The following is an 18646-nucleotide window of genomic DNA, read 5'->3' on the forward strand; positions in this document are numbered from 1 at the left end:
CCACGCAACGTATAAGCTCAAAAATGTTGATTTTAGGTCAAAAAAGGTTTAAATGTTGATTTCACGTTGACGCGTGACGGCAAGGATGTTGGTTTCACTTAGAAACCAGCAAAATGTCAATTTTACGCAGCGCATAAGCTCGATGATGTTGATTTCAGGTCTAAATAGGTTAAAATGTTAATTTGACGTTAACGCGTGACGGCAAGGATGTTGGTTTCACTTAGAAAACAGCAAAATGGTAGGAGCCCATGATGGGCTCCTGAAAATGGTAATTTCACGCAACGTATAAGCTCAAAAATGCTGATTTCAGGTCAAAAAAAGGTGTAAATAAAAATAAAATGAAACAAATAAACATTTCAATAAACACTTTTTCAAATACGACAACGTCTTCAATGGCTAAAAAATCACGAGATAAAACATAGTTTTCGACAAACGCGATCGTAGCTTGATGTCACGCACCGCCATAACTTCCAAGTTCAAAATGCGCTGGTACCTCTTATGCCTGATGAGGATAACAACTTTGGCGGCTGTTTAGTTTTGGATTTAAGAATTTGATGACTCCACGTGAAAACGCTCTATAAATAGGGCTGACAGATTAACAGATTAACCCTTCTGCGCAATGTACGAGTCTCCATACATCTGCATGTCCCCTGATCCCAGAAGCTCAAAACACTACAAATCATGCCGATTTGAAATAAAATCAACGCAAACTGGATCACAGATCTGTTACAATCCATCGCCACTTGCTGGCCATTATTATGTTTAAATCTAGTTGCCAGTTCGAGAAACGTCTGCAGAACGTAATCGCAATGCATGCCGGGAAGGGTCTTCACACCTCTGCGCGGGAAGACATGGCGGTCGATACAAGACAAATTTTATAAGTCTAAAACCAGTTCTCGCTTTCCAAACTTTGACGCTAGCAACGCTTGGCAAATGGGCCACAACTCACCAGAGGGTATTTTTCTTGGGCAAGAACTGCTCTTGGACTTTGCTACCTGGCTCGATCTGACTTCGAACGCCGATAACACGATTACGGTATATCAGCTGCCTTCGAAGTTTCAGAACACATTTTGATTCTTTAAAACGTGCTGATGACTTACGGGTTTATCGAGGCTTTATGATGCCTCTCAACCACCAGGTAGGCACACAAGGTACTTTAAAACAATGCTTAAGATATTAGTTGACAGAGCTCTAATGCGGCACATCTCTTTTTTGTTTGATGGCATTTCGTTTGACGCTCGATCGATTCACGTGTTGTGTTCACGTCACAATAACCGGTGTAAACAATCCATTCCCAGATTTCCGCTCTATATGCTGTGGGATTTGGTTTTGACTTCATACACTATAAACAGTCTGCCTGTTTGCTGTTCAACAAATAAACTCCTAAAGACATGGCTAGGAAAAGCCAAGTTTTTTGCCTACGTTTTAACTCGAAAACAAAGCAAAAACCAGCGACAAAAATACAGAACCACATTTTTCTATTACATTGAAGACCACATGCAAAACTTCAGCTAATTTGGAGCAAGAAAAAAGAAAAGCAACCAAAATCATCACTTATCCCCTTTTATGACTAGCTTCTTCAGATGTAGTCAGAAGATATGTTTGTTGATGAAAATTACATGTGTTTGTGCACCTTAAATTTGACACTGAAAGTCACACGAGGCTCTTCAGTTGGTTATTGTTAATGAGTAACACCAACAATACTCACTACAATATTCAGAAGCATTTTCTGCTCTTTAAGACCTTTATAAGTTGTTGTTCAGCGGGGATATGCATCATAAGTGACCAGAACGATCATCTTTTATCCAAAATAGTTGTTTTGTGAAGTGGCCTTTGATAGTAATTTACATTTTCCTCCATTTGCCGCAATACTCAGCATACTCGTATTAAATAAACAATGAGCTCAATACTTTATTTTTGGTTTCAAGGTGGGCAGTGTTTAAAAGTGACAAAACTAAGAATCAGGCTGTTCTTATGTAGATCACTATGTTCAATAAACATGTTTTAATTATTAGTGTCCAAAATTCTATAGTAAAAGCAAGGTTTCTCCGTATGTATGCAAAGTTTTCTTCTGAGCAATGTCGCTTTTCCAGCCAGGTACTCTTCATGGTACTTAAAGCTCAGAGTGGAGATAATTGCTTTTTAACACTTATGAACCATAACAAGCCTAAATCATATTATTCCAGCCAACAGCAACTATATTTTGCAAAAGAAAAATGATTATTTTCTAACCATTTGTGTACAGACCTTGTATTTTTAGCACTGAACTAGCTGTCACCAAAACTGAGGAGAGTTTAGTGAATTTTATAATTATCAACAAGTGTCAAAAACCAAACGTTATTTGGTTTGGAAAGAAATAAAAGTAAGCTCAATTAATATCTATAGCACCTATTTCCTTAAGTGCCTGTAAAGGCTTGATAGGAAAGAGATATTGCTAAATAATGTAGTGGGACACTTGACCAAATGACAACTGGTGACGCATTATTTTGAAGTGGGAAGTCATTATTTAATTTGCTGAGCCCTCCTCCCTTTGGATGAATAAACATCAACATTGTGTTGGGGGTGAGGAGGAGGAGGAGGACAGAAAGACCATATGTTGGCAAAAGTGCAAAGTGTCCCAGGACTTTTGACCAGTATTGTAGTTTTCAACTAAACTAGCAAAGGAATTAAAAATTCAATTGTTTTGTGTGTTAATTACTATGGAAATTAGAACATGTGCAGGCAAATCCTGCCTAATTTACCTTCGATATTACGAACGATATTCACTAGTTCAGATGTCATTAAAGTAGTTTCTTTATGAATGTGCATTGCTGGCACATAGTATACAAACATGGCAGGTCGTCATTCATCACAAACAATTTTCTGACAAGAAATCAATCACCTTTAAAGCCTCTGGAGTGCAATGTACAATCCAAATTTTATAGCTTTTCTTCTGTAAGTGAACATGAACACATGCGTGATTGGTCGATGCTTGTCTTGTATTGTGCTTCCTGTGGTAGTCAGCAGTGTGGTCAGTTCGTTTGTACTTTCACACACTTGTCTGTCCCCTCCAGACCCCCCCACCCCCAATGCCTTCAAAATTCCAATTGTAAGTACCTAAGTCCAATGCCTAAGTTGGACTTCCAGCTCAAAGAATCCTCCCTTGCCTTTGGAATTCCAAAAAACCACCTGTGGTATAGGTATGGATATTTTCTGGAATCACCCAAATAGCTTCGCGCACTAATGACGTCACAAAAATTTAACCCCTGGTGTGACTCAGCCAAACAATTTATTCCATGGGCTACTTCTGATCGATCGAAGGGCAGCAAAACCTGATGGTGATGACCACTGACCAGTTACTGTGACGTCAAAAACATATTTCCACAGTGTCTGGCACTTTAACTATAAACCCCTGTAGATGCTGAATTATGTGCACCAACTTTTCAAAATCAGGGAAATTTTCCACACGCTTTATCTCTGAAACAAAGACGGTGACCCCCAATTTTTTTTTTACATTTCTGACACAAGTAACCCATTATCTGATTACAGTAAAACAAATTTAAAAATTGGGGAATATTCTCAGATATTCCCCAGTTTTAGCTGGGGAATATTTGGTCACTGACATGTTTAGACCAATCGTGTGGGAGCGAAAATATTTGATGGATTATAAGAACCTATATTTCTTTGCCAGGCTGAACAGGTTCTTATATTTTTGGTTATTTAAATGCCTAACTTCAGCCTGTAGGTTCTTAAATCACTGGGATTTTATGTGCGGGTTTTTGTTGTATTCATGAGTAAGTAGTGCATGTACACACATCAAATGCGAAAATCACATGTAAAACTGCCATATTCACATGCAAAAATCACATGTAAAACTGCCATATTGCATGCATTTTATACATGTCATATAAGAACTGCAATCCTTGTAGCCTGTGCTGTGGTGTAAAAACAAATAACCAAACACTGTCATCTTACCACTTGTCTTTGCTTGTGTATCTAGTTCAGCAGCAAATTCATCATTTGCTGGCTCGCCAAGTATGTCTTTTAAAACATTGAGCTCCACTCCATCACAGCCTGAAAGTAAACAAGAGGATCTTTTAGTTCTTACAACCGCGCTTAAAAAATTTAACTGTTTTGTTAAAACTAGAGTCATAACGCTGTGCACATTCCAAAGCAGTTCTTGATGATTCATTGATTACTGTAAACACATCACTTGATCAACACAAACTGTGTTATTGCACCATCACTCATAGCCTATGTGAAATCTATGATGACGTAATGGTCTTCATCTGGAAGTTCGCTCGGGATATGCCCTTGAATGATACAAAAGGAAACAAATGTCATGCTATTAATAACGCTTTTAATACACAGCTTTCTTCCTGAAAAGCCAAAATTTAATTTGTTTGTGCTTTGAAGTAGTCATGCGAGTCACAATGCAAGGGTTTACACTATTCATGGCTAATTTTAGAACGGTTGTGTTTTTTCCCCTAGCACTGACTTAAACGCTCCAAGTTCTGGCAAGCTCTTGTTTACCTCAGCACATATTTAATTTTTCTTCAAATCTCTTAACTCGCTGCGACGAAACAGCCAAAGAATTCACTTCATTTGCCGAGACCCACAAGAAATACTCACAAAATTGCAAATAAATTAATGACCGTCGCTTCTGGAGAAATAAACTTGCAAAGTAAACATGATCTTATTTGTCACATAGCAAAAATAAAAGCTGCAACATCAGCGCATTCCATGGCTGATGTAATACCTTTTTTAGCGTATTTATTATTCCCTTCCAATCCAATGCTTCAATAAAACGAAAAGAAAATATATTTTACCCACCATAAAGAAAACAATATCCGTAACACTGTCCATGTATTAATGTTTCAACAGCTTTCAGCGAATAAACATAACAGGTTGCGTGATTCAAAATTTGGCCAAGAGGAAGTTTGGGTCTGGTCAACGACAAAACAAAAAGAAAAAAGAAGAAAAAATAAAATAAAATAAAATAAACAATGTGTGAAAACATGGCAGATTTTCCTTGATATTGAGTTCTATCAGTTGAAAAATGGCTATAGCTCACCAACAAGCTCGGGCACCCCAACTTTCATTCCAGTCATTTTAATCAACTGATCTGATTTCTATTGTTCAAAACTGAATAAATAAGAAAAATAGCGGCTGCACTGTAGTCTTTTCTATTTTGCACTTTGATAGCCATGGCAAGCAATTTGGTTCCAATATTTTAACAAGGATTCAGCTGTCTGTCAAAATCAAACTTAAAAATTTTATTTGTGTCCAACACAAGTATTGACTGTAGTTTGAGGAGTGTTTTCATGAGTCTGGGCTCACAAAGAGTTTACAATAACTTGGAATGCGTTCTTGTAATAAGCATTAAATAATGCTAAAATGGGACATTTTCAATGCCTCACTGCTCCTTAACGAGCATGGGTACTCCCCTTTTTTTTTATTTCATAATTAAAGTTCTCATATGATAGATATTCATTGGACAACGTTTAAACAAAAATCTATGTGCAGTTTTAATTCAGGGGAATTACATGAACCTTAACTCATTACACTTGAGACTGCTAAGGAAAGGAATTAGAATGATCTCCCTGATACTCTCCAACTAAAAGTACAATGGGTGTCTCAGAAGTACAAAACACACTGCTTTCCTTGGCGAGTCTAACAGAACAAAATCCCACTCTACGGGCACCAGATTTATATGGAAACCTGCTTATTATCATATGGCCACTTGTTTGTCCCAATGAAAAACTCAGATACATGTATTTTTCCACATCAGCTTGCTAATATGGGTACCAGTTAACACAGACAACAAACCCTTTGCCGAGGGCCTGAAAGGGTATTCCTGTGATCTGGGATTTGACCAAAATATGATGTGGGAATTAGGAAAACGCTAAATATCTTGATGGCATTCCAGATTTGGCTGCTCCCTGGGAAATGAGATTTGCCAAAATTTGAGCATGGGAAGTAGGATTTTTTTGCCTGTCTGTCGGGAATTCAGGAAATTGTCAAGACCCAAATATATGTTCCAGCAGCTAAATCGAATCAACCAGGTGAGCCCCAAGTGGTATCTCCTTTGAAGCCAAACTAAAGATGAGCAGACAGCAGCTCTAGAGTATTTTGTTTCAACTGGATGCCAGATGCCACTTCAAGCACCTGACTTGTACTCTGCTGGAATAGATGCCTGGGACTTTGCAACAACAAGAGCCTCTGAAACGAACAGCAAAGTGGTCAGCCTACCACTTCACTCATGCCAACTCATACTATCTGGTGCCCCAGAAGGATATCCCAAAGATAGTGTCTTCCAGTGTTGGAAACTAAATTTTGACAGCAATCGCCATTCAGGATAGAGACTCACCCAGTGTTATTTTCACTCCCTCAAAAAGATGCCTCCCCTTCCAAAATAATATAGTCTGCAATGAGCAATTCACAAACCATACGTTTTTTTGGTATCTCATAATAACAGACGCCCAGCTTGCTATTTTGTGTTGAGCTTTCTTGGTATGGTCCATCTAAGAGACATCTTCAGAGGATCGTGGCAGGACTGATTTCATTGTTTCATCCTTGTTATTATCATTAGCTTTTGACACTCCTTGGAAATGTTTCCTTATTTCCCAAGGTTTAACTGACAAACAGCTAAACAAACCCCTGGCAAAACTGAATTCGCATATATTCCTAGAATCAAGACATTGGAGTAAACAACTTATTGGAAGGTGGAAGATTGATGTTTTTTTTTTCTTCAATGAAAAATTTACTAGAGTACCTTAAACCCAAAGATAACTAAGAAGAAGGCATGCTAATTAAATTCATTCCTTCGCAAGCAAACATCATTGTTCCTCTTGTGTGCCATCTTCAATTCTCATGCACTAATTACTGGCAGCTTAACTAAAGACCAGTAGTGTCACTTCACACACATGTAACAGCTATGTAAATTATCACTACGAGGTCAAGCTGTATCTCATTTTAAAAGGCTTGGTCGAAAAAGTGCATTAGCTATTTTTCATCAAAAGTGAACTTTGTCAAAAATGCTACAAATTTTGCATGGGGTTACGTTCAGGTGTGTAATAAACAATGTCCTGTATTTGTGACCGTGAAAGGCAAAACAGACACTAATGGTTATCCATTCCAAGAGGTTAACTGTTCGTTGTCCATTCGTTATCTGTTTGAACGCCTAAAAAAATCCGTTCAAAGCATTCGACAAGCCGTTTGAACGGTTTTGGCGTCCATTCGAAGCTATTCATAACAATAGAACTTTTCAATTTGATCAAGTATCCTTTATCATTCTGAAGAATTGCTCCTTCAAAGAGGTACAATTTGACAGATAACATCTAAAGTGAGCTTGTTGCTTTTTGGCAAATGTGCTACTTTTTACCAGTAGTAATTGTGCATAATTAAGGGTATAAAAACTACAACTCTGAAAGTTACCCACCCTGGAATCAAATCATCCTATTTACAGTAAGGTAATTCCCTAGTATTGCATTGCGCATCCCTACTGCGCACGAATTTTGCGTCATTAGCGCACCACATGAGCATGTGCGCGTACAAAATGCAAGAGATTTCCCTCAAACTTAGCTCGATAGCGAAATAAATGCTCCTTTTCTCTAAACGAGCGCAGTGACCACCGATTTTTTTTCAGGTATTTGCTAAGTAAGAATAGTCAAATAAAGAACATATTTAAAGAAGAAAAAAAGTTTGATAGTAGAACATCATATTTTTTTTTTTGGAAAATAGTTCCCTACTGGGTGTATTTTGGCCAAGGCGAGGACTTCAAGCTAACCACAGAACCGTCCAAAAAAGTGCAATATTCCCACCACGAGGCAATCAAAAACGGTTTAAATGAAGCAATACAGCTTATGTGAGTAAAAGAAGCTTTACTTTCAAGATAAAATTGTGTCTTTCAAGTAACCAAGACTTAATTCTGTATGAAGGTGACGTTGCGGATGGCACAACAAGACATCATTTGCAAAGCAACTCAACTCGTTTTAATGCCTACTTCATGTAAGACACATGCTATTAGAAAACACGTTTCTCCAAATGTGGTAAGACAAGCCATATACATAACATCTCCCTTTCTTTAAAAAAAGAAAAAACTAAAAACACACTTGCCGAAAACTGATTTCTGTACGAAAAATTAGTGTTCAGTGTCTAGACTAACTCGGTCTCACCAAAAAAATGCTAAATCAACTTAAAGTGTTCAAAGTCTAGCCTTTGCTTAACGACTCAAATCAAAATCTTCAAATCTTGACGGTGGACGAATACTGCGGGTTCTCATCTTCTGGGATGCTGACAATGTAGCCTTTGTTTCTTCAGCAACAGATCAATCTGCAGAACCTTGTTCAGGATCAGTAGGTTTAGCAGGTAACTCAGGGACTCTAGGCATCTCCTTGCGATTCTCTCTTGACTCAGGTGTACCAACATTGGTGCTCTGCTTTTCCATTGTTCCGGGTTCAACTGCCGGTCTCAGGAACTGCCTGTTTCTTCTGATGGTCTCATTGCCTGATTGGACTACATAAGACCTATCTGAGAGTTTCTTGACACAGGTCACTTGTTTCCATGTTTGGTTCTTTTGCAAGGGTGCAATTCTGACTTCTTGCCCAATCTCCAGCTCAGGTAACTGCTTCCAATGACAGTCATGGTAAAACTTGGCCTTTCGCCTTTTCCACTCTAATTTCTCTGTGGAATGTGCGCTAACTTCAGGACGGAGAAGACTTGATGCTGTAGGTAAGAGAGTTGGTGTTCGGTGCGACATAAGCCTCTGAGCCGGGCTGGCTCCTATGCCTTCGGTGGGAGTGTTCCTGTAGTCTAATAGAGCTAGCCAAGGATCTTTTCCATCATGTTCAGCCTTCTTGAACAGTAGTTTGACTGCCTTCACTGAAGACTCCACTTTACCATTCGACTTTGGGTAGTGTGGAGAGGATGTGACATGGTTAAATTCCCAGCTGAGTGAAAACTCATGAAATTCCTGGCTGCTGTACTGTAAACCGTTATCCGAGACAACTGTGTCCGGGATCCCACATCTACTGAATTGCTCTTTAAGCGCTTGAATAACTGCACGTGAGGTGGTGTCCTTGAGTTCAGTGACTTCCACAAAATCTGAGAAGTAGTCAACAACCATGATGTAATTCTTCTCACTAAGAGTGAACAAATCTGTGGCCACTTTACTCCAGGGAAAGGTAGGGATTTTGTGTGACTGTATGGGCTGACTAGCATTCCTAGCCTGAAACTCTGCACAGGTTGAGCATCTCTTGACTAGCGCTTTTATTTCTGAATTCATTCCTGGGCAGAACACAATGTCTTTAGCCTTCCTTAAGCATGAAGCAACTCCTTGATGACTTGAATAAATTCTTGAGAGCATCTCTGGTCTCATGGCTTTGGGAACAATCACGCACTGACTCTTGAATAGAATACCACTGTGGATTGGAATCTCCTCTCTGTAATTCCAGAGGTCTCGAACTGGTACTTGGCATTCCTCTCTTCTCTCTGGCATCCTGATGGAACAGTTATCTTCAGGGTCTCTAAGACAAGGTCTTGTGATGTGCACTTCTGCAGCTGAGTTAACCTTTCTAGAGCCACTTTGATGGAGTCAAATGGAGTGAGTGTTTCAAGTTCAAGAGCAAAAACTTGGAAGTTGTCTGTCATCTCCTTCTTGGCGGCTAGTGAGGCTCTAGACAAGTGATCTGCAACATACATCTGTGCACCTGCCTTGTATTTAACCTCTATGTTAAAGCATTGTAACCTTAACATCATCCTTTGTAGTCAACAAGTAGCAGAGAGGATTGACTTTTGGAAAATGGACTGTAAGGGTTTGTGATCTGCCTCAACTGTTATCTTTTCACGACCAGCAAGGTACTGACTAAATCTCTCGCAGGAGAAGACAATCGCTAGACATTCTTTCTCAATTTGAGCCTATTGTCTCTCAGTCTGTGATAAGGACCGTGAAGCAAAAGCGACTGGCTGGCCATTTTGCAGTAATGCTGCACCTAACCCATACTCGCTCGCATTACATTGCACTGTGACCTCTTCTTGAGCACCGGGTGTTTGACTACAAGCTCTCGCACTTCCTGGAATGCTCTCTCATGTTGCTGGGACCAGATGAACTTTGCTTCCATTGAGGTCATCTCTCTCAGTGGCTGAGCAACCTCTGACAGCCTTGGGAGGAACTTTGACAAATAATTAACAAATCCTACAGTACCGGTCAAAGGGACTACGGCATTACGCACGCCTAAAGCAAGTGTACTACACACACATTATATGCAGTGTCCACGCACCTTACACGCAAATACACGAAAATGCGTGTATTTGCATGCGCGTAATTTTACGCAGTAGATGTGATACTGCGCGTAAAATTACACGCACTCGTTCAACTGGAACTCATTAAGTGCGTGTAATGACAACAAAATATTAAAAGTGCGTGTAATGAAAACAAAACATTTACCGTGTAACATTTACCGTACTGGACTGCACTGCGATATGGTTTAGTCTTTCGCCTTCTTACTTCTGGTCATCAAACGTTTCCGATAGAATAGACCAGTTTCCTTTAACTGGCTTACCACTTTACAGTAAAAGTATTTTTTGCGTTGTACATAGTTTCAACAAGCGGCACCAGCAACTGACAGGCGTGCTAGGATTCACTGAGATAACAGAACATAAACACATAATTTCACTGTCAATTTTAAATTACAGCAATCAGTGTACTTTAAAACAAGTTGAAGATTCTTTAGAAATATTTTGTACTCCGGAGCATTCAGAGTTTACCGGTGTTCAAAAGCTTTTCCCGTCGTGTTTGTTCTTTTCGTGAGAAACAACAAGGGTGCCAGCAACTGACGAACTGAGGCTTGACGGACATGAAATAACGAAAACGAAACATTTACCGTGTAACATTTACCGCATTGGACTGCACTGCAATACAGTTTAGTCTTTCACCTTCTTACTTCTGGTCATCAAACGTTTCTGATAGAATAGACCAGTTTCCTTAAACCGGCTTACCGCTTTACAGTGAAAGTATTTTTTGCATTGTACATGTAGTTTCACCAAGCGGCGCCAGCGACTGACAGGCATGCCAGGATTCACTGAGATAACAGAACATACACACATAATTTCGCTTTCAATTTTAAATTACAGCAATCAGTGTGCTTTAAAACAAGTTGAAGATTCTTTAAAAATATTTCGTACTCCGAAGCATTCGGAGTTTACTGGTGTTCAAAAGCTTTTCCCGTTGTGTTTTTTCTTTTCGTGAGAAACAACAAGGGTGTTGGCGAGTGACAAACTGAGGCTTGATGGACACGACATAACAGCAAAACACATTATTTCGCTTGAGATTTTCAATTAATTTTTAAACATCAGTTATCTTCTTTAAGTTTAAAAAGCCTTTGAAGACTCATACTCAGAAGCAAATGTTGTCTGCGTGAAAGCATATTGTTTTGATCTGATTGAAATGAAATTTGATCTGTTTCTTGAACATCGTTGCCCAGCACATGACCAAAATCTTCCCAAATCTACGATCTGTCAACACGACTCAACCCAGGGATGAAAATCTGATCAATCGAAAATTAACAAACGCTTAGACTTTGTTAAAAAAGTTGCGATTCTTGGCCGTTTAAGCAGCAGTGTAACCAATAAGCAGATTAAGAAAGAGTCCGCGAGTTTCTGTTTGAATCCCTATTTCATTGTTAGCGAACGAACGGGGTTGAAATGACACTTCGTGCGTGGGTAAACATTACGTTGTGACGCACGTCGTAAACGAAAACTCATAGATCTTTAAGAATTAAGTTTAGATGTTAAGCAGAAGTGCAGACTGCTACAGACTAAAAAATAGTATTTGTTTGATAGGTGCTTGAGCTAGTCCACTAATTTAGCAATGCTTGTTTGCTTTTAAATTTACTTTTTGTTGTGAACATTGAGAGTTGCGGGTTTCGAATACAAGTTAGTAGTGGCTTTTTGTTATGCAAAATACACACAACTGCGTGTATGAATAACAAAGGTTTCTTCCTCCGATTAAAATACATGCATTTGCGTAAAATTACACATAAATATGTGTAACTAACAGATCAGTAAATTTTACATGCGTGTAATTACACGCACCATCCACGCACTGCCCACACACTGTCCACACACTGTCCATGAATACTACACGCAGACTACACGCATTTCATGTGCGTGTAGGTGCTGCAATCCCTTTGACCGGTACTGTAAGAGACTCAGAAGTTCCTTCTTGGATGTAGGCTTTGGCGTTTCTTGTACTGCCTTTGCTTTCTCTGGGTCTGGCTGTAACCCTTCCTTGGTAATCAAGTGCCCCATGAATCTGACTTCAGACTTCCTGAGGTTCATCTTGCTGCTGTTTAGATGCAGATTAGCTTTACAAGCTTGCTCTAGCAGACAGAGGAGGTTCTCATCATGATTTTGGTTTGCTTCATCCTCATTCTCTCCAAAATCCATCACTAATATGTCATCCCTGATGACTTCTACTCCAGGAAGACCATCAAGCTTCTCATGCAATTTATATTCAAATTCTTCCGGAGCCAAGTTGATACCAAAGGGTAGTCTCAAGTACTTGTAACACCCAAAGGGTGTCCAGAAGGTAGTCATGAGACTGCTGCTCTCATCCAATCCGACCTGATAAAACCCATCTTTGGCATCTAAGGTACTAAATACTTTAGCTTTGCTGAGCTTAGACAATAATTCGTCTAATGTGGGCATCTGGTACTTTGGACAGATGACTGCTTTGTTGAGATCTTTAGGATCAAAACAAATCTGGATCTTGTTGGGTGTTGTGACCACAACAATGTTACTGATCCAGTCAGTCGGTGTTGTGACTTTCTCCACAATTCCTTCTCTTCTAGGTCATCCAGTTTAGCCTTGACTTTGTCTCTCAGGGCAACTGGTACTTGACATGGAGAATGCTGCACTGGTTTGACACTGGGATCTGTGACTATGGTTGTATCACTGACATGGACTAGCCCTTCGAAGACATCTTTGTAGTCACCCAGAATCTGATCTCTGGTAAGGTAACTGCTTTTCAGGACATGAATGGACTCTTCAGGATCTAAATCCACCTTCAGGAGCCCCAATTGCTCCCACGTCTCAGGTGATAACAGGGGTTTGTTGGAACTCTCAACAACTTGAAATCTCAGGTCCACTCGTTTGCCCCTTCTCTCTGCTGTAAGTGTGGTTTCACCAGCAGGCTGCATCAAGGTACCATAAAATAACTTTAGCTGAGCACTGGATGTGCACAAAGGAGGATCACCATTCTGCAACAGTTGAGTTAAGTTCCTGTGACTGATCACATTGCAAGTTGCACCAGTGTCCAACTCACACACCAGTTGCTCTTGGTACTCTTCTTCTATTATGAGAGTAATACTGGATGTTAATTGTTTTCCACTTCCATTAATGGCAGTGATCTCTTCTACCTTTAACAATGATTCCTCTGAGTCATACCCTTCTGCCTCCTCAGCCACATGAACCTTCTCTTTGCCGGCCATGCACACCTTGGCAAAGTGATTCATTCTTTTACAACTACAACATTGCTGACCAAAAGCTGAACAATCTGTCTGTTTGGCATGCTTCTTTTGCTGACCACAATACTTGCATTTCCACATTTTGCTTGGAAATGGTTTGTTAGGTTTCTTTTGATTTGATGTTTTTTTCAGATGTGGAAGCTTCTTGTCTTTTGTCGATTTATGCTTATCCTGAACTACGTTTAGTTCCTCATTGTCCTGTTTCTCATCCTTTTGAATCGACTCAAGCTGCTTATTTGTTACTTCGCTTGACTTACACATGCCATGAGCTTTATCCAAACACAAGTCTTTCTCCCTAAGCAATCTTGCCTTTGTACTCTTACCTTTTATTCCAATAACTAGCCTGTTGCATATCATTTCATCAGCAAGTGTTCCAAACTGACAGGATGATTCGAGTTTTCTTAATCTATTGACATAGCAATCAAAAGTTTCTTCGGACGATTGAACACATGACTTAAAAACATACCTCTCACCGACCACATTTCTCTTTGGTAGGAAGTACGCTTTCAGTGCTGAAGTTATCATCAGTTCCTCGGTGCCAAAATTTAGATTCAGAGAAATTTGTAGGCACTCCTTTCCCATAAAGGAGCGAAAAGTTGCTAATCGAACTGACTGACCTTTCTGATCCATACCCGTAGCCACCTCATAATCTCGCCATTGTTGCTTGAAAAATTCCCAGTTGCTCCTGAGATCTCCACGACAAACCATACCACTCTGTACCAGAAAATTTGTCGGAAAACTGAAGATTTGAGGCAGTAGAGTCTGCTGTGGAGCTGGCAGTGGAGAAGCTTGTTCGGTGTCCGACATTGTTTCATTTTCCACCCACATGGGCGACACAAGAAAGTTGCTATACTAACTGTTAACCACGGAATTATCACTTTGCTTTGCTTCAGTAACTGCTTTGACTGAATATCAACCAGAAGGAATCTTGAGCATTGCAGCTCGCTTGAAGATTAACATCCCGCTTCTGACACCATGTTGCGGATGGCACAACAAGACACCATTTGCAAAGCAACTCAACTTGTTTTACTGCCTACTTCATGTAAGACACGTGCAGTTAGAAAACACGTTTCTCCAAATATGGTGAGACAAGCCATATACATAACAGGTGATTCGAATTTTTAACGCACAACCAGTAAAAATACCCAATTTTAAGAACCTGCTGACATGTTAACAAGCACGCACAACCCATTTTCTTAATGCATTTTTTTAACGCTCATATCATGAATGACATGTTAATTATGCCAAGTTTCAAAAAAAGTTTGATCATAGAGCAATTTCAAGGGAATTAATTACCTTAACTGAAATTTTGCAGGACAGGATGTTATAAGTTGTATTTACTTATCGAAGTTTTAAAAAGCCCCCAGCTTGAATCGCCTTGACTGTAGCGCTGCATATATACGATTTTCCTTTACTGATTACTGCAAAAAATCTACACATATCACGTCACGAATCCATGGGGGTCACCTGTCAATGAAAACCTTTTCATAATTGAAAGGACAATTTTCGCTTCTAAACAACTATATTTAATGTTCCGTACTTCTCTTTCCTTGTTTTGCTGCAAAAGCGTTGGTAACTGAACACCTCGAAACAGCAGCAAAAAAACAATTTAAAGCATTAAGACTTGCTTAAATGTAAGCTTTAATTTAAGCATATGCATATTACTTCTAAGCTTACATCATGACACAGCGAGGTGGATGATCCACATTTTTTATCATAACCTCAGTAAAATATACGACTTACTTGTTTCCAGTTCATCTGGGGATGACAATTCCCCTTCTTCGGCCATCTCAACACTTACTATTAACGTTTCTGTTCTCAAATTGCAAGGGAATCTCCGCCTGACTACAAAGCGAATTCAAGCAACTTGATTTGCATCGCGCATCGACAACGCGGTATATTATTATGGGATAACTTGGTGGACTATGCACGAGGCCTCCTCGGCCAGGAAAATACTGATTGTCGTGGAGTGGACGCTGGGAATAAGATTCCATGGTTGCCGCGTAGAATGATACACACAAACATTTAAAATCCAGTTGATCTCCTAATTTTGAACTGAGAGAGTGTTTTCCGTCAGAATAATGGAATCAGGCTTACTTGATCCTTTGACCTAACGTTGAGATGGGAATTATTGTATCCAGAGAAAATCAAAATCGAACGAAGAAAGTTCAACAAACTGCTGCAGTGGTTACAGCCTTGAAGTTAGCTTCTAAAGAGTCTAAAGGTGAAGGCAGCCCTTCTCACAGTCCCGCAGCTAGTCGATCCATTACAACTCCAACTGGTGTGGCTTCGAGCGAAAAGAGAAACGAAGAGTTGCCTATCGAAGATTATGATTTGGAAAGCCGGGAACACATTCTAAACTTGAATTACGATAAGTCATCTATAAGCTATGGTCTTCCAGAGTTGAACGCTGCAGATTTCCTTGCTTCGAACAGCGGAACAACAGGATATTGGGACAAAACCGACAAGGCTTTTGTCAGTATTCCATACTTTGGGGCTTGACGACGAAGGGTATGTAAACTTCATTAATTAGCTCAGTCTTTGTGATCGTGGTACATTTTTAGTTCAGTAGAGTGCACTACTGGGATGCTTTAGGGGGTTGACATCCACTAAAGCAGTGAGGTCATAAGGCACTAAGGTCATGAGGCGCTAAGGTCGTGAGGCGCTGAGGTCGTGAGGCACTGAGGTCGTGAGGCACTAAGCTCGTAAGGCACTAAGGTGTAAACTTTAATGTTTGTTTAATTAATTAATTTCAATTAATGAATTAGGCTTGCAGCAAGGGGGATGGGATGGGTTAGGTAATTGTGAACACTACTTACAGTACTGGTCAAATGTAAGTTGACAGTCTTGACTCGAAACTCAATCCTTGATACTCAGTGCTTTTGAGAATTGAGAATCAAATTTCAAGGCTCAAGTTTCAAGCTTTGAGTTTCGAGTAGCGAGTTGTAAGTTTCGAGACGCTCGAAAAATTTTTCAAGAAAACAATTTATATCTTGAATTCATAACAATAGAAATAAACAACACCGCGCTTCATGCAGCTTCCTTTATTCATGCAAGAGTACATTTATTTCATACTAATGTCCAAATCGTTAGTCTGGAGTGGAAGTCTTGAATCGCAATCATATAGCATTTGTTGCATAGCAAAAACAACACAAGTACGAATCAACCAAATTTAGAGAATGTAGCCCGCAAGTGCGAAATGATATTTCTAGCTCTTTTCATTTCCAGCGAGCTCAAATTTCAACTTGCTTGCGGTATACAAATTTCTAAGTGTTACTGCAATTGTATGAATTAGCAAATGATTTTCTAGCCAATTATCGTATTTAAAAAAATACTTATCAAGATACCGTGCATGTAACTCTAACATCGCCTTCATTGGCAAACAGCTTTCCAGCTCTTGTTTGCACTGACAGTCGGCAGTGATTGTTTGAATTTGCATAATGTTCAAAACAACTCCTGAAGGCCACGCTTTTTCATGATTTCCACCGATTGTGTTTGTGTGCGACTCAATCAAACTGTGAAACTCACTTGGTAGCATTTAAAATTACTCATGTCATGTCAATTTCTGTTACATCAAGGCATGTTTAACACGACAACTTGTTGTAAACTACGAAAGAAACTTCCTGTGCCTTCATAAAAAACCTAGATGGATCCCAGACGAAACAATGTTGACTCTTTTTGTTGACTTTTGATAAAATACAATATTATTACAGGCTGGCCAATCAGAATTGTCGCTTCCCACAGCTAGTAAAATTCCAGGTTGAATAAAGCAGAAAGGTTTTCCACTGATTTATCCTTTTTTTATCTAACAGCTTTAACAGTTGATATATCTTAATTTTTGTGACATTATTATAGGTAATTGAGCAATTGATCTTAACTTCAGCAGAAGATAAGGTCTTTCAATTTTGATGTGCATTTCCTTGTCTGCATGAAACAACCCATTAGAAGTTTTTTCAACATTTCAAATCACATGGAAATGTTCCTACAAAATTGGTTGCAAGAAACAGATGATTGTTTTGTTTACCAAGCCAGTTTTTTGCATGAAGGGTCCCTGGAAATTCCTCACGATGTCAACCAATCATGTGGGTCTTTGAATAAATAAATTTAAGGTGAGCATTTAAATGTTCGAAACGAAACAAACGATAGAAGGAAAACGAGTGATAGAAACAATAGAGACAGAAGGTTTGACATGATTTAACACCGGGAAACCAAACGAACGTTAGGCACGTTGCGAACTCTGTAAACGCTGCAAACTCTGCACCGTTTGGGATTGAAAATGGAGCACCGCCTATGAGAATTTCAGTGATTCATGTAAATTTTTTTCCTTGTTACTCACTAACTCGGCAAAAGAGAGGAGATCCAAACAACACCACCACAAGCTGATATAACAGAGAATCTATGACTAAAATTGTTTTCATTCAGATTCGGTCCATAACAAAAAATATTTGACTAAAAGTCGGACATTTGTCGATAATTAGCAACTATACACCAACACCGTGTGCATGGCCAAAGATGAACCGCTTTGAGAGTTTCTAACTTCTGTTGAGCCATAAAAACAAAACGCAGCATCAAATTGAAAACTGACCAGAAAAGTTACTCTGAAATCATCAGCGAATGGATTAAAGATAGCTCTGAATCGAAAGAAATGTGTTCATATGAAGCGTCAAAACAAACAACCAATTGGAAGAAGCTGGTGATTTCGAGTCACGTGCGCACTTCAAGAGTCAACGTTTCTGATTTCTATTGAGCCCTTTGTACAGTTGATTTAAACGAAACTCAGCGTCTTGTTCAGAACTGTTACTCTGTTGTTACTCTGAATTGAACAATAATTAACTCCAAAGTGACAGAAGTTCAGCTAAAGGACAAAACAATCAATTTAAATTAGCCAACTGATTTACAAATGTAGAGTCACTTACTGCCTGTAGAGTTGCGACTTGAAAATTTCTCTGTCTCCAAAAGTAAACCAGCAAGATTGACATGTACATGTATTTGGAAAAATTAATCGAGCGATAAATTCTTTGTCTCCTCGACTCGAATCTTGAACGACTCAACTCAAGACTCAATACACAAAGTTTTCAAGTTCCGAGGATCGAGGAGCAAGTCAAGTCGTTCAAATTTCGAGTGACTGTCAACTTACATTT

At 39.3% G+C, this 18646-nt stretch overlaps 3 protein-coding genes across 7 annotated transcripts in view; 2 read left to right on the forward strand and 1 right to left on the reverse strand.

The window, feature by feature from the left end:
* Window positions 1-15429, reverse strand: part of LOC110055160 (uncharacterized) — a 105484-nt gene extending 90055 nt beyond the window's left edge. For all 4 annotated transcript variants that reach the window (XM_089286673.1, XM_020761531.2, XM_089286672.1 and 1 more), the window contains exons 1-2: window positions 15249-15429; window positions 3955-4053 (exon numbers count right to left, since the gene is read on the reverse strand). In XM_089286673.1, the coding sequence (XP_089142799.1) occupies window positions 3955-4053; window positions 15249-15294 (145 nt within the window). In that variant the 5' untranslated portion in view covers window positions 15295-15429. The remainder of the gene's footprint in view (window positions 1-3954; window positions 4054-15248) is intronic.
* A 28-nt stretch (window positions 15430-15457) lies between these two features.
* The window catches only part of LOC149114050 (uncharacterized), a 25180-nt gene continuing 21991 nt past the window's right edge, over window positions 15458-18646 (forward strand). For both annotated transcript variants that reach the window (XM_089286678.1, XM_089286677.1), the window contains exon 1: window positions 15458-16016. In XM_089286678.1, coding sequence (XP_089142804.1) covers window positions 15627-16007 — 381 coding nt within the window. In that variant the 5' untranslated portion in view covers window positions 15458-15626 and the 3' untranslated portion in view covers window positions 16008-16016. The remainder of the gene's footprint in view (window positions 16017-18646) is intronic.
* LOC149114051 (uncharacterized) overlaps window positions 16032-18646 on the forward strand; it is an 11196-nt gene continuing 8581 nt past the window's right edge. Inside the window, exon 1 of the mRNA XM_089286675.1 lies at window positions 16032-18646. This exon is cut by the window's right edge and continues 8581 nt beyond it. The gene's annotated coding sequence lies outside the window, so the exon portion shown is untranslated.

This window comes from Orbicella faveolata, unplaced genomic scaffold (assembly GCF_042242905.1).
Source record: "Orbicella faveolata isolate gen_17 unplaced genomic scaffold, um_ofav_v1 contig_14, whole genome shotgun sequence".
Taxonomy (NCBI): domain Eukaryota; kingdom Metazoa; phylum Cnidaria; class Anthozoa; order Scleractinia; family Merulinidae; genus Orbicella; species Orbicella faveolata.